Source organism: Mytilus californianus, unplaced genomic scaffold, assembly GCF_021869535.1.
Source record: "Mytilus californianus isolate M0D057914Y unplaced genomic scaffold, xbMytCali1.0.p SCAF_2, whole genome shotgun sequence".
Taxonomy (NCBI): Eukaryota; Metazoa; Mollusca; class Bivalvia; order Mytilida; family Mytilidae; genus Mytilus; species Mytilus californianus.
The window spans coordinates 11,383,841-11,398,275 of NW_026262668.1; the positions used below are offsets into that span (position 1 = coordinate 11,383,841).

Consider the following 14,435-nt stretch of genomic DNA (forward strand, 5'->3'; position numbering starts at 1 on the left):
AGCGTTGCCGATGAGCGTATGTCCAGAAAAGCGCTTCGGAAGCACAAAATTTATAGTGTTTTTGTTTCATTGTTTTGTTATTAATACGCTGGTGAACCGTCATTTTCGGATATTTTTATCGATTCAAATAATAGATATAGGAAGATGTGGTATGAGTGCCAATGAGACAACTCTCCATCCAAGTTACAATTTATAAAAGTAAACCATTATAGGTCAAGGTACGGCCTTCAACATGGAGCATTGGGTCACACCGAACAGCAAGCTATAAAGGGCCCCAAAAAATTACTAGTGTAAAACCATTCAAACAGAAAAACCAACGGTCTAATCTATATAAAAACGAGAAACGAGAAACACGTATGAACTACATAAACAGACGACAACTACTGTAATCAGATTCCTGACTTAGGACAGGTGCAAACATTTGCAGCGGGATTAAACGTTTTAATGGTATTAAACCTTCTCCCTTTTCTGAAACAATAGTACAACATCACAACATAGAAAAGCACACTATAAAATATCAATTGGAAGGCTTAACTTAATCAAAAAACGTAAATTAACACACAATAAACGAATAAATTTGACCTGTGACACCTGAATACAAATACACAGTTAATAAAAAATTACAAGGGATAAATAATTGAAGTCAAAAGTTCAAAAGTAAATAAACAGGTTTAAACAAAGTTAAAGTATGATATCACTGTGAAATGTCAAACAATTTTTAGAAAATCATCATTTTTGAAAAACAACCTGCGTCATATTATGCACAGGTAAATGAAAATAATTTTGTTGTTAAGTATACTTCTTCTGTGTGTATAAAATCTTCCGTTTAGGAATACCAAGAAATTTCTTTATACTAATAAAACTAATCTAACACTTGGTACATATGGGGTGAATATCAACAATAAAACTATACAATTAGTGCTAGATAAAACTTCCAGTACAGGTCCAAGAACAGCATCTAAGGAAAAATGAGATAATTCTGATGTTCATAGTACGAAGAAGTGAAAATTTGTAGTAATACCAAATAATCAAAGCTGGTATATAGACAAAATCCATGTTAACATTAAATAACAAAAAAGCATTACAAATAGTATCAACAGGTCAAATTAAAAAGAAAGTAAGATTTGAGAGTACTCGCAGTTACTGACAGCTAGTTAAAAGCCAAAACAATTAATAATAAAAAATCATGCATCAGAGACTAAAATACATTCCAGGGATTTAGTATTTTAACGTCATGAACAGTCAAAGAAGACATGACTTGTGCAATGCCAAAAATAAATGTATCGACAGGTAGTAGGATAGTAAGGAGTGACTTCTTTATAGATAAAATTGAACGTGTGTGTGTCTCTATACATCCCCTTTGAAAAGAAAATACAAATTTAGTTATGTTTTAATTTGCTAATGACAAAATTGATATTAGTGCCAATGTAAACTATATTCAGAGATCTAATTACAACATTGGTACGATAACCCTTACTAATAAGTTTGTTTAAAGGTTCGATGAGTTTACACGGATCACATAATGATTTCCGCGCTTTAAGTACAATATTACCATAACATTTAGAATGTGAAATACCATTTTTAATAAGTTTTCTACAGGTACAGCCAAATTTACTAATCAAATCTTTGTATCTATGAAAGAATTTAGTAAAAGTTTTAAGTAATTTATGGTAACGAAAAAAGCATTCAATGAGCCGCGAAGTTTTGTAAACATTACGGAGAAAATTAAAATTTCATATCAACATAATTTATGCACGAAATAACCTTTGTAAACCGTAGGGGCATTTATAAAAAGAAGGCTATCTTAATGTTTATGTACCTAAATCTGGTCGCTGAAGACAAGATTCAAATTGCTGTTATATTTTGTATTGTCTATCTTTAAATATTGCTATAGTGTCTGTATTTATATCTATATATTCCTTGTGTGGTTATAAATGAAATACTATTTTTTAAATTATATTTTATCGATAAGAATTATACTCAGACGGAAATGATTACTCAAACTTTTTTTTTCATATTAATTTTTTTATATATGGTTATTAATTTTTATTCCTATTTAATGACTTTTTTTTACTTCTGACCTGGAAAATCTGAAAATTGAACTAATTGACATATTTTCCTGGTTGTTTCATGTGAGTTTCGATAGACTGGAATTTTATAAAATTACTCTGGTGTTTTTGTTAGTCTAAATGCTAGTGAATCAAACTTTATAATTTCTTAGGTCTGTGTAGCAGTATATATGTGATAGTCTTCGAGTCCCTTTCTCCTGCATATTTAATACCACATTTATCCTCGATGATTAGAAGTTCGTTACCCTAACTCGAAACGGAAGAAAAAAATCACAACATAGGAGCAAATATTATCCACTGTGAATGTAAATATTCTTTACTTATTTGCAAACAGTCTGATACATTTAATTGATGAATAGCTTCAGAAACATGGTCAATCTTTCTGTGTTTCGTATTGTGACCCGATTCCGTAAAATAAGTAGACATGCTTGTAAGTTCGTGACCTTTGTCTTGGACGGTGGCTTTTGCGCATGTGCAACAATATATAGGTTAGGTATATTGTATTATGCATTTAAACATTACAGAATTAATTTGAGATCAAATAACAAATGAATATCTCGAAAAAAAAAGAGAGATTGGGACATACTAACTATATTATCCTTACAAAAACTATTCTTTTTTTTAAACGTGACTTTCAATGGTCAATTGGAAAATACAGAATTAAACATTTTAAACACGTTTGAGATAACTATATTGATGTCACAATGTCATTAATGCATCAAAGTATTTTTTCATTCAATTTGCATTCAATGGTATAGGATTAAATTACTATTATTCGGTTAAATAATTTACTGTTACCTTCATTCATGCAATTTTGGAAAGTGCTGAGTTTGAAGGGGCGTGAATTTTAATTTACATCAGTTGAATAAATATTTGAAATGTACTTTCTAAAGAACGTAGATATTCGTGACGTTGAGGATTGTTAACATAAAATAAGATGTTGTGTGAATCCCATTGAGACAAGTATCCACCAGAGTCTAAATGGTATGTCTGTTATCAACTATCAGTCATCGCATGGACTTTCAACGATAAACAAAACCCATACTGTATAGTCAGTTATAAAAGGCCCCGACATGACAAAATAGGAAAAATTCAAATAGAAAACCAACAACCTAATTTGGCGGAATTTTCTCTATTAATGCTCTTCAACTTCGTTTTTGATTATTCAATTTCCAATTATTTTGATGTGAGTGCTACTGGTGAGAATATATAGTCTGGTGTACCAAATTATATGTCTGGTATCTTTGATGAGTTTTTTTTATAAAACAATCAAACAAAAACCAATATGACATACAGCAACCAACGACAAAACGGTATCAAATTTACTGCACCTGATGCACGTTTCGACAATTAATGTCTCTTCAGTGATGTTCGGGGCTATCCTATTTGAAAATCCCACACTTTTATAAACGTTTACGAGCCGATAACACCATTCGATGCGACTGTCATACAAGTGAGAGGTTTAGCTAGCTATAAAACCAGGTTCAATCCACCATTTTCTTCATAAGAAAATGCCTGCATGTACCAAGTCAGGAATATGACAGTTGTTATCCATTTGTTTGATGTGTTTGAGCTTTTGATTTTGCCATTTGATTAGGGACTTTACTTTTTGAATTTTCCTCGGAGTTCAGTATTTTTGTGATTTTACTTTTTATCATACAACCACTGACTTGGTACAGGCATATTAGGAATATTGCGTGGTAAATGATGTTCTTGAGCGCTTAATCCTCCCCTTACCTTGGACAGCGATATAACAGCAAAACATACAATCAAACAGTTAACAAAATTTGGAAATGGCCGGATTCATCTGATCGGCACAAATCACAAACACAACTAACATAAAGACTAAAGACAAAAAGTACAATTCCAAGAGTACTCGCAGTTTCTTAAAGCTAGATAGGCAATAACAACTAAAATTAATCATGCTATCCGATACTTATGTATAAATCAGTACACATCCAACGGTTTTAGTGTAAAGACGTCATAAACATTCTAAAATAAGCATGACCTTGTACAATGCAAATATATATATATTTGGTATGGACAGGATGGAGGGTCATAAGTTTGTATAACTGTATAGCAGCACATATCTAGTTATGTTTTGTTTATCAAACACAAAATAATTATAAGTATTCAAATGTCTTACTACGGTGTTTAATTGATAACTGATAAGGATAATTGTATTCAAAGAATCAATAAGTAGACATGGATCGTATCTAAAATGACGAGTTCTATATACACCATTACTGTTACAATAAGGATGTGATACCTTGTTAGTGATAAGAATTCTACAAGTACAGTCTAACTTCCAAACACAATCTTGGTATCTATGATACAATTTTTAAAAGTTTTAAGTAATTTGTGGTCAGGAAATATTGAACTTCATAATTTACAAGGATAGAAGAAGGGTAACGTTCATTGAAATCTAAACTGTCACTACAGACACGAGCATAACAAACGAGTTGGGAAATATACACCGTAAACAGATACCAAAGGAATATCACGGTGACCATCAAAAAAGACAAATTAACAATAGGGAATGAAAAATCGTCACTTTTGTCGTCAACCTTTGTTATGTTAAGAGTTTCCCGTGAAAAACTAAAATATCATAATCTAGAAAAGGATAGTTATTGCCACTTCCCTTAGGTAAATTTCCGTAGTAAAGATTTAGAATTTTCAAATAGATTAAGTCTATCTCGACTTTGAAGTTACTTGCATCATATTAACCTTTTCCCTTTACTTGTTTCCGATTGTCTTGTGTGTATCTTCCTATTATATAAAGTGTTTCAACATCATTAGACACTTTAACCGTTTCTCCAAGGAGCGCAAAGGAGAAATGAATTTTATGCTTGACCTGATAAACAAACAAAGTTAACATAATTGTCCATTGTATACCATGTTAAACGTAGTTAACATATACGAATAGGCAATTACCGAGTGATGTTTGTCCAAAACTGAATATCAAGGAAGAGATTGTCATATGAAATAGATATAAGAAGATGTGGTATGAGGGCCAATGAGACAACTCTCCATCCAAGTCTCAATTTGTAAAAGTAAAGTCAATATTAAAGGTAAATCATTAAATCAAGCATACCGACGATATAAGGGTATCAGTGTAAACACTTTGATCGTACACCCAGCTATTGCAGGAATGTGTTGTCGAATTCATACTGTATGTACATTGTGTTACATTGTAGGTAGCGCCATCATCATCAAATGTCTGGTTGCTGAATCCAGGAATCCTACATCTACAACAATTTCAAGGCAACTATGAATATTTTCATCAAAAGGATCTTTGCCGTTTGAGGATTTGATAGGATGGTTCTTTAACAATATTGGAGTTAATTATGCCAAATGTGCTACACTTCTTGCCGAATTGTTCCTTTATTCATATGAGGCTGACTTCATAAAGGAACTTCTTAGGAAGAAAGAAAAGAAGTAAGCAGTATCTTTTAACTTCACTTCCCGCTATATAGATGATGTTCTCTAACTAAATAATTCAAAATTTGGTGACTATGTTGAACGCATCAATCCCATCGAACTTGAGATGAAGGATACAACAGATACAGTTAAGAATTCCTCATATCTTGACTTACATTAAGAAATTGACAATTAGGGTCGGTTGAAAACAAAATTCTACGTCAAAAGAGATGATTTAAGCTTCCCAATTGTGAACTTTTCATTTTTATGTAGCTACATTCCAGCAGCGCCTGCATACGGAGTATGTATCTCCCAATTTATACGATATTCCAGAGCTGTTTTTCCTATCATGATTTTCTTGATAGACGTTTGCTGCTCACAAGGAGGCTATTAAACTAAGAGTTCTAAATGTTGAAGTTGAAATCATCCCTTCGTAAATTTTTCAGACGTCATTACGAGTTGGTTGACCGTTATGGAATATTTGTTTCCCCAGATGACAGGATCTGTTTACCCTTCCGAAGCGCCTGAGATCACCCACAGTTTTTGGTGGGGTTAGTTTTGCTTAGTCTTAAGTTTTGTATGTTGTGATTTCTGTTCTGTTGTTTGTCTGTTTGTCTGTTGTCTTTTTTTTCTTGCCATGACGGTGTCAGTTTGTTTTCCGACTTATGGGTTTGAATGTCCCTTTGGTATCTTTTGCCTCTCTCTTGTGAATGAAAGGAGATGTTGGATTTTTGCCAATACTTTAGCAATGAAAGACACAAATTACCAAACAATGTATATGTGTCAACATACAGTCTTCAACAATAAACAAGTGTGAATAAAAGCTCGATTTCACCAAAGAAAAAAAAAAAAAAGTTAAGTCATTTGAACTGAGTCTGTCAAATATGTACCATGAACACGAAATTCTCTAAATAATTAAAATACTAAGATAGCGTAAATTGAGACCTCTATTTACACCTAGACAACTTCCAGCGTTGCCAGACTGACACGGTAACTGACAAGGGGCGGATACAGAATTTTTTTCAGGGGGGGAGGGGTCAATAAAACCAACTTTTAAAATATTTTGATTACTTTGACTGATATTTAGGTCATATTGGTAGTAACAAAACAATTGGTAAAAAAACTCATTATAGATATCAGGATTTATTTTTGTACGCCAGACGCGCGTTTTGTCTACAAAAGACTCATCAGTGACGCTCGAAACCAAAAAAGGCCAAATAAAGTACGAAGTTGAACAGCATTTAGGACCCAAAATTCCCCAAAAGTGTTGCCAAATACAGCTAAGCTAATCTATTCCTGGGGTAGACAATCCTTAGATTTTTGAAAAAGTTTTGTAAACAGTTAATTTAAAATTAAGACCATATTGATTCCTATATAGTTTTTCTTTGACCACCTCGGGGTTTTGTAGTTTCGTTATCGCTTCGAGTGCTGGACGTCATGGGTTCGATTCAAGGTGTCGATTCAAAGACTTGAAAATTGATATTTGCTACTTCTCCGCTAAACACTCGACATATACAATTAGGAGCAAATGAAATTGAGAATGTAGAATAAAGAAACACACAGACTGGTTGGCGGGTATGATGACATGTCTTCGTATGGACTGTTTCCTTGAGAACGGGTACGGATTTTATTCATATCACAATACAATGTTCACGAATATGCATTTAATTTGCCACTGGACGTTTAACAGTCGTCAATCATCATCATCATAATCATAATCATCATCATTTTGCTTTGACATCTGCGAGCAAACGTGAAAACGATCATATCAAGGTCTTAGTGTAAATCATAATGTATGTATTTATCCATTAGTCATTTATCGCCAATAATTGCACGTAAAAACATTTTCAGGAACATAAGCTTACTATTAAAATGGTCATCTCGCAACTGGTTATTATCTTGCAGACAATGTTAAGAATAACAAAGACGTTTTGATGGTCAAACTTGTTGCATTTTTGTATGCTTTCAGCTGTTGACTTTGGCAATGTCATTTTTCGTTTTTTTGCCAGAAATTCAACCACATTTTTTTACTTCGGAAGAAAGCCCACTAGTCTAAAAAAAAACAATAAGGTATTCGAGCAATCACATGTTAGGTACATTCAGGTTCGTCAGTGCTTAGATATGGGCTGATTTGGTTTTTTTTTCTACAGAAAAGAGACATAAATTTTAAACATTTTAAAAAGTCAAAATTTGATGGAAATTTCTAAAGGTAGGGATAGGATTTAGGATGTTAATAATAATCATAATGACAACCATTTGGATTTTATTATCACAGTAGCAAGAAAATAATGTTCAGGAATAGTAAATAACGTTAAATTAAACAAATTTAAATGTATAAAATTGAAAAACGAAAACATTTTAAAATTGACAATTTTCTCTTCATTTTTACACCTGTACATCAAAGGAACCGCTTTAGGCATTAACTGTCGGTGATTACAAATTTATTGTATAAAAATACATTTCAAAGGTTGTGTCTTCAACTATGCCAACATTTGAAAATTAATATTCAACCTCTGCCAACATTTGTTACGTGTATGTGCCAAAATTATATTTTAAGAAGACGTAGAAATTTTATTTATTGTAAATAGTACTTTATTTTACATTGTTTAATGTAGTATATCTATGAAATTTTATATTCTCTTATAATTCTGTATATTCTGGCTCTTATTTTATGTAGTATTGTTTTACAATTATGATTATCGATTGTACTTGTTGAGAGATGAGACTTCAATAAAACATTGAATTGAAAAATTTAAAAAAGATATATTCAGCCTGTGCCAACAAACATAATACGACAGTTGTTGTTATTACAATTAACAATTAATTACAGGTAAAGAACAGTCAGTATTTTTAAGCATTAAAATGACTCCTTTAAAATAAGAAAGAAATATAACATACTTGCAAAATTACATTATAAGTACGAAATTTAAAAAAAAGACAAAAATAATACAATAGAACACTAAATACTGTCAAGGTTCATATTTTTTGCATTAAGGTAAATCAATTGTATTGGAAATAGAACGACAATTATATTATCAGCAATAAACTAATTAGTAAATTAATCAAGATTTAAATTATACCCTATATGGTGCACCATTTTTGTCAACAGAAGGGGTGTCACATTTACCCGTTGACACCACCTGGATCTGCCTCTGCTGACCAGGATAATTATGCATATTTACACATGTACATATACTTCACATGTAAACTTACTTGTGTCTGTGTTCTCCAAGAATAAAATTTGAAATGTAAGACGTAAATGCATTTACTATCTGCATTATTGACACCAATATCATAACACGCATTTGGTATGTTCCAAATCCATATATTCTCTTAAGTATGTCTTCGTAATGAACACTCATGGCTGTATTTAGCGGGAATGTAAAAAAACAACCAGATTAAGAAATACAGATGGAAATCCCACGATCATTCACTGATATTGATCAATTTAAATTCAATAAGGAGGTAGATGCAATCAAACTGGTTTATTAAAGCATGAATTATTAATAGTTGAACGCTTCAAAAAACTATATTCACTTAATCATTAAAATAAAATTGCAATGGTGGCTTCATATATTGCTATGACTAAAAATAAATTTGTATGAGTATCATATATTTTCACATCATAAAATCAATGACATAGACTCGAAAGGGAAAAAATGTCTCTTAAAAACACATCGATATGAATAAAATAAAACAGGTTGATTTTTGTTTGCATAACGTCTAGTTTGATTACGTAAAGGATTTCAGCAGGGGTTCGGCTCATTCCTAACTTCGGACAGTGTAATAACGGCACAGCTTAAAGAACATCCCGTTAAAATCAGTCTGTAAGTTTTTAAATTACATGCGTTTTCTATGTCATTTACCTTGAAAGTCGTAATAAAAATATTCAGTAACTCGTTTAAAAAAATTTTCGACAACAATTCTTGGATTAGATATTTAGCATTTTAATGCAACATCGTTTGTAACGTTTATTTTGATTGGTTAACGTCACCAATTTTCATGGCATCAATTCACAATTAATGAAATGAAAACGTACGCGCAAGCGCAGACGACGTATGACAGATTTTTAATGTATGATTTGACGTTGTTGTCTGTCAGTTTCATTAGAATGAAGATAACAATATTGTATTTTAAGCTCCGACGGTATCAATTGGTGATTTGGTGGTTGCAAATACCCGTTTACTGGTTCCGCTAACGCGTCGCCAGTAAACTTAATTTGCGACCATCAAATCACCAATTGATGCCGTTGGAGCTTAAAATGAAGAATTCCTTCTATAGATTGTCGAGAGTATTTAAATCACGGGAAAGAAATTTTTAAGATGTTTTTGTGTAAATCAAGTTACCAGTACACAGTAAGGACACTGATTTTAAAGTCAAGGTACAGTTAATGGGCTATGTCACTTTAGGTAAAATTTTGCATACAACTTTCGCCCGTTAAACTGTAACTAGAAATCAAAAATATAGAATTTATCTCTTTCATTTTCTGAAATACTACAGATTGACTTCTTTCAAATAGGTGAACATGTGTATAGAAAACACATAAAAACGGCGAAAAAACGTTCTTAAATTTGTCTTTTGAAAAATCATCAAATCTCCAATTTCAAATCCATAGATTTTCTTTCCAAAACAATATATGTTGTTGATACATTCATTTTCCGTTTTACTGATGCAAAATAATCATATGATCACCAACTTCGTTTTTTTGTGTTTTAACCAATGTGTTACCTAGTCGTTAGTAAACACAACCCATCAAAATCGACATTTCACCATTTTGATCAATCTAGCTTTTCGATCAATTTGTATACCTCTACTTTCCATAATGGCATCATTTGTTGGAAAATATATGATAGAGCATTACTTTTTTAGTTTTGTTGCTTTATCTAAGTTTAGAATAATGTTATGACCTAAAGTAAACGTAATACTATTATTACAAGAGAAACAATGAAAAAATGTTATCATAACTTTTACTAAATTCATCAAACTTATGTTTAAAAAGCCTAATCCCCATTATCGCCACTAAAATGAAAATTTCTCTGTTAAATCTGCGTTAATTTCAAGGTTAGGCTTCAGATATAATAGAAATCTACAAATGTGTAGCAAAAACAAAAAATTGTGAAACTACTATATATGGTCAGATGTGGTGCGATATTTTAGTTGTTAAGTATAGTTATCCTTGGACGTAAAATTTTATCTGCGCAAATATCACTTCGACGGTTATTCCATATTCGCACGGATATCGGTAGCATATTTTTGTCAAACTATTGTAGGGTTTGAGTAGAATGCACATTGAATGAATTCGTAAATTACATGCGCATGGAACAATTACTGAATATGTATAAATCTTTTTAATCCAATCCCAATTCTGTACAGAAAATAACAAAAATATAGGTGCATACATTAACGTTTTATTGCTTTTAATAATGTTACATTTTAGCGTCATCATTTTTTCCTTTATCAAGAAACTCGTAATCTGTGTTGTCCACATCACGTGATTTTTTCACTAGATCTTCTTCGGCTTCATTATCACCAACAGCCCTGAAGTATATATGGTTTAATGATACAAGCATCGTAAAATTATCATTTCAAGAAAGCTAAAACCATTGTTAAAATCATGCCTGTCATATGACACTTTGAAAAACTTCCCATATTTGTCAATGCCCAATTTATACTAAAGAGACATGTGTTATACATTAACGAGACAGCATCTCAAAAACACAAAGAAACTCAACATACTGTCTTCAACATCAAATAAATGTCTGCATAATCTGTTGAGGACTAGATGACCAGAGGGTAGGAAAAATTTTAAATGTTAATTGGGATATATATGTAGTCACCTGTGACACATATTCCTACATATTGTGTATCAGGACATAATATTTTCCAAGATATGATTTCACAATATCATTAAAAAATTTAAACCATTGCTAAAAGAAAAAGATTAAAAGACAAATGAATTCCCTGTCAATTTCAATTTTTGTCATAACACAGTTACTTTTACCCGAGAAAAATGTTGAACCATTGCCAAAAGATAAAGATTAAAAGACAAATGAATTCCCTGTTATTTTTAATTTATCTGATAACAAAGCTGCTTTTACCCAAGAAAAATGTTGAACCATTACCAAAGATAAATATTAAAAGACACATGAATTCCCTGTTATTTTCAATTTTCCAGGTAACACAGCTGCTTTTACCCTAGAAAGATAAACTGACAACAGACACGATCTATTGATGAATATTCACATGTATCTGTGGATAACCTTTGTCCCCCTTTTTCACTAAAAAGTACTAATCGGTAATACATGATCACAAGGACTTCTATATTCTTTTCAGAGAAAATAGATTCAATTAGAGATGCTAGCCAAGTAACATTACAAAACTGTATATATTAAGTGCCTGAATGTTTACCTTCCTTACTTCACAGCATCTTCAACAGTATCTGGTAAGTTGGTGTGTTTAGTTTCAGGCAAGAAAATGCAGAGTATACAAGCTGTCAGTCTAACGGAACCAAATATAATAATTGGTAAGGCCCGGCCAAACTTCGTATCCAGCAATAACCCCTACAAAATGCAATAGTACAACAATGTTGAGAAAATTAACATGTAATAATTGATACTTTGAAATTGAAACTGTGTGAAATCTAACTGAAATGAGTTGTCTGTTATTGTTTGTGCAAGAAATTGTTCGTTGTTCATTCCAATTTTTTCCAACACTTCTGGTGCTTATTAAAATTTTATTTTAAAGTGAGACAAAAAATGATAGGAATACGTTAAAATTTCATGCGCCCGAAGTCTTTTTCAGATTATATGTGTGAAATGAAACATTGGCTACAAATGAATCTTACCAAATCTACAATATAATAGGATGAGATGGAACAAATTCTACCTGCTCCGGAACACACATTTAGAAAGAATCCACGTGCAACAGTAGGACAAAAAAAGCTCCATTGGAAGTGAATTTCCCGACATAGAGAAAAACACGACCTTACGCAATGCCAAAATAAAGGTATCGACAGATTGCAGTTCCGTTAATGTGCGTATGTGTATAACAAAACTGTTTAGTTTGATTTTAATTTACTGATAACAAAATCAATATTTATACCAATAAAACAATATTCGAAGATCTAATTCCAGTGTTGAATTGGTAACCTTTTAGAAGAAGTTTATTCAAAGGATTTATAAGTTTACCCGCATCGTGTATGAATTTCCGGGCTCGGTAAACAACATCATCGTAAAATTTAGGATGTGCTATTCCGTCTGAAATAATTTTTTTATAGGTACAGCCAAACTTGCAAACCAAATCTTTGTATCTATGGAAGAATTTAGTAAAGGTTTTAAGTAATTTGTGGTAACGAAATCTCTGGCTTAATAATTTACCAGTAATACATAGATTACGCTCATTGAAATCCAAAACGTCACCACAGACAAGGACATAACGAATGAGTTGGGATATATAAACACCGTAAGATGGTGCCAGAGGAACATCACCGTAAAAAAAAAACTAACAATAGGGAAAGAAAAATCATCCCTTTTGTCGTAAATTTTTGTGTACAGTATAACGTGTAAAACTGACATTTTTAAGTCTAGGAAAGGACACTTATTGCTGTTAATATTTTATTTATTTAAAGTAAGTTGCTGTTTGTAAATTATGGCAGTATATTTAGAGAATTCTTGATTATTTAACGAAAAAACATCAAGATAACGGTAAGCGTTGTTGGATTTATCAATTAAATGGAATTTAGACGGGTCTTTGCTGAGTTTGGCCATAAACTGTGATTCATAACAGTACAAGAACAAGTCTGCTATTAAAGGAGCATAATTGGTGCCCATAGGAATATCTACAATCTGTCGATAAACTTTATTGTCAAAACGTACATAAATGTTGTCAATGAGAAAATTTATTTGCGATTTGTATTTTTTTTATTAATCTTAAGTAACTTTTTTTATCAAACATGTATCTTTATAAATGGTATGTCATGCGTTTGATTGAGATTCGGATCAATTAATATCTATGTGCTTTAAAATTTCTATAAAGGTAAACATGATTTATATCAATAATTATGAACATAAAATTCATTTGATAACACTTATCAACTTTTTGTTAAAGTTTTAAATGGTTTGAGGTATTTTAAATATATCTTTCGGATCACAGAATCCGTGTACTTTTAAAGATACGCTGAGCGCTTAAAAATATACAAATATACATACAAAACTGGTTTATAAAAGTAAGAAGATATGGTAAAATTACCAATGAGACAACGTTTGACATAAGGAGAGAGAGAGTTTCATATGTGTCATTGATGTATGTTATATGGAAGTACCACTTATTTTTTTAAAGCTTGACTTAATTTCAACTTGCATCATCTTCAACAAGCTTTATTTCCGATGAGAGTTAAAAATTCTAACACTTCGATAGTTTTTCATGCAATAGTAATAATATATGCAAGCGTAATACCTTGAACACCGTAATGATTTGATTATGGGGAAAAAAGCATTATATGTTTTTTTTTCATTCGTGGCACAAAATCCATTCACGCACTTTAACAAACACAAAGAAATGGAACAGTTCCTGTACATGTATGTTGTTGTTCTTCGTCCAAATTAACAATAAGGCATTCAACAGGAATTAATACCTTGCACTTCTCTTCAAGTTAAAAAAAATAAGGCCCATATAGCAGCTTTGATTTATTTCCTTTATGTTATAGTGGTAAATAAAGGCGACAGTAGTTTACCGATGTTCAAATCTCATAAATGGATAAGAAGAGACAAATCCAGGTAACCAACAGAAACTTAAGGAATTGCAAGAACTTCAAAAGGAGCAACACCGGGTTGGTATAACTGTGCTTTGAAGAACAATATGAGCAGGATAATTTCAACAAATTAACGATTGTAACGTGATAAGAAATATTGAAATATTGGCATAATTACCTGAACAATCACACTGTAA

At 31.7% G+C, this 14,435-nt stretch overlaps 1 protein-coding gene across 3 annotated transcripts in view; it reads right to left on the minus strand.

Annotated features, from left to right (window-relative positions):
• LOC127729228 (solute carrier family 22 member 3-like) overlaps nucleotides 1-14,435 on the minus strand; it is a 55,889-nt gene that overhangs the window by 20,231 nt on the left and 21,223 nt on the right. Inside the window, exons 1-2 of one of the 3 annotated variants that reach the window (XM_052236956.1) lie at nucleotides 8,703-8,944; nucleotides 5,164-5,317 (exon numbers count right to left, since the gene is read on the minus strand). The exons of 1 other annotated variant lie outside the window; for it this stretch is intronic. In XM_052236956.1, the coding sequence (XP_052092916.1) occupies nucleotides 5,164-5,317; nucleotides 8,703-8,851 (303 nt within the window). In that variant the 5' untranslated portion in view covers nucleotides 8,852-8,944. Of the gene's footprint in view, nucleotides 1-5,163; nucleotides 5,318-8,702; nucleotides 8,945-14,435 lie in introns of those variants that run through there. One more of the 3 variants, XM_052236959.1, reaches the window with a different exon arrangement.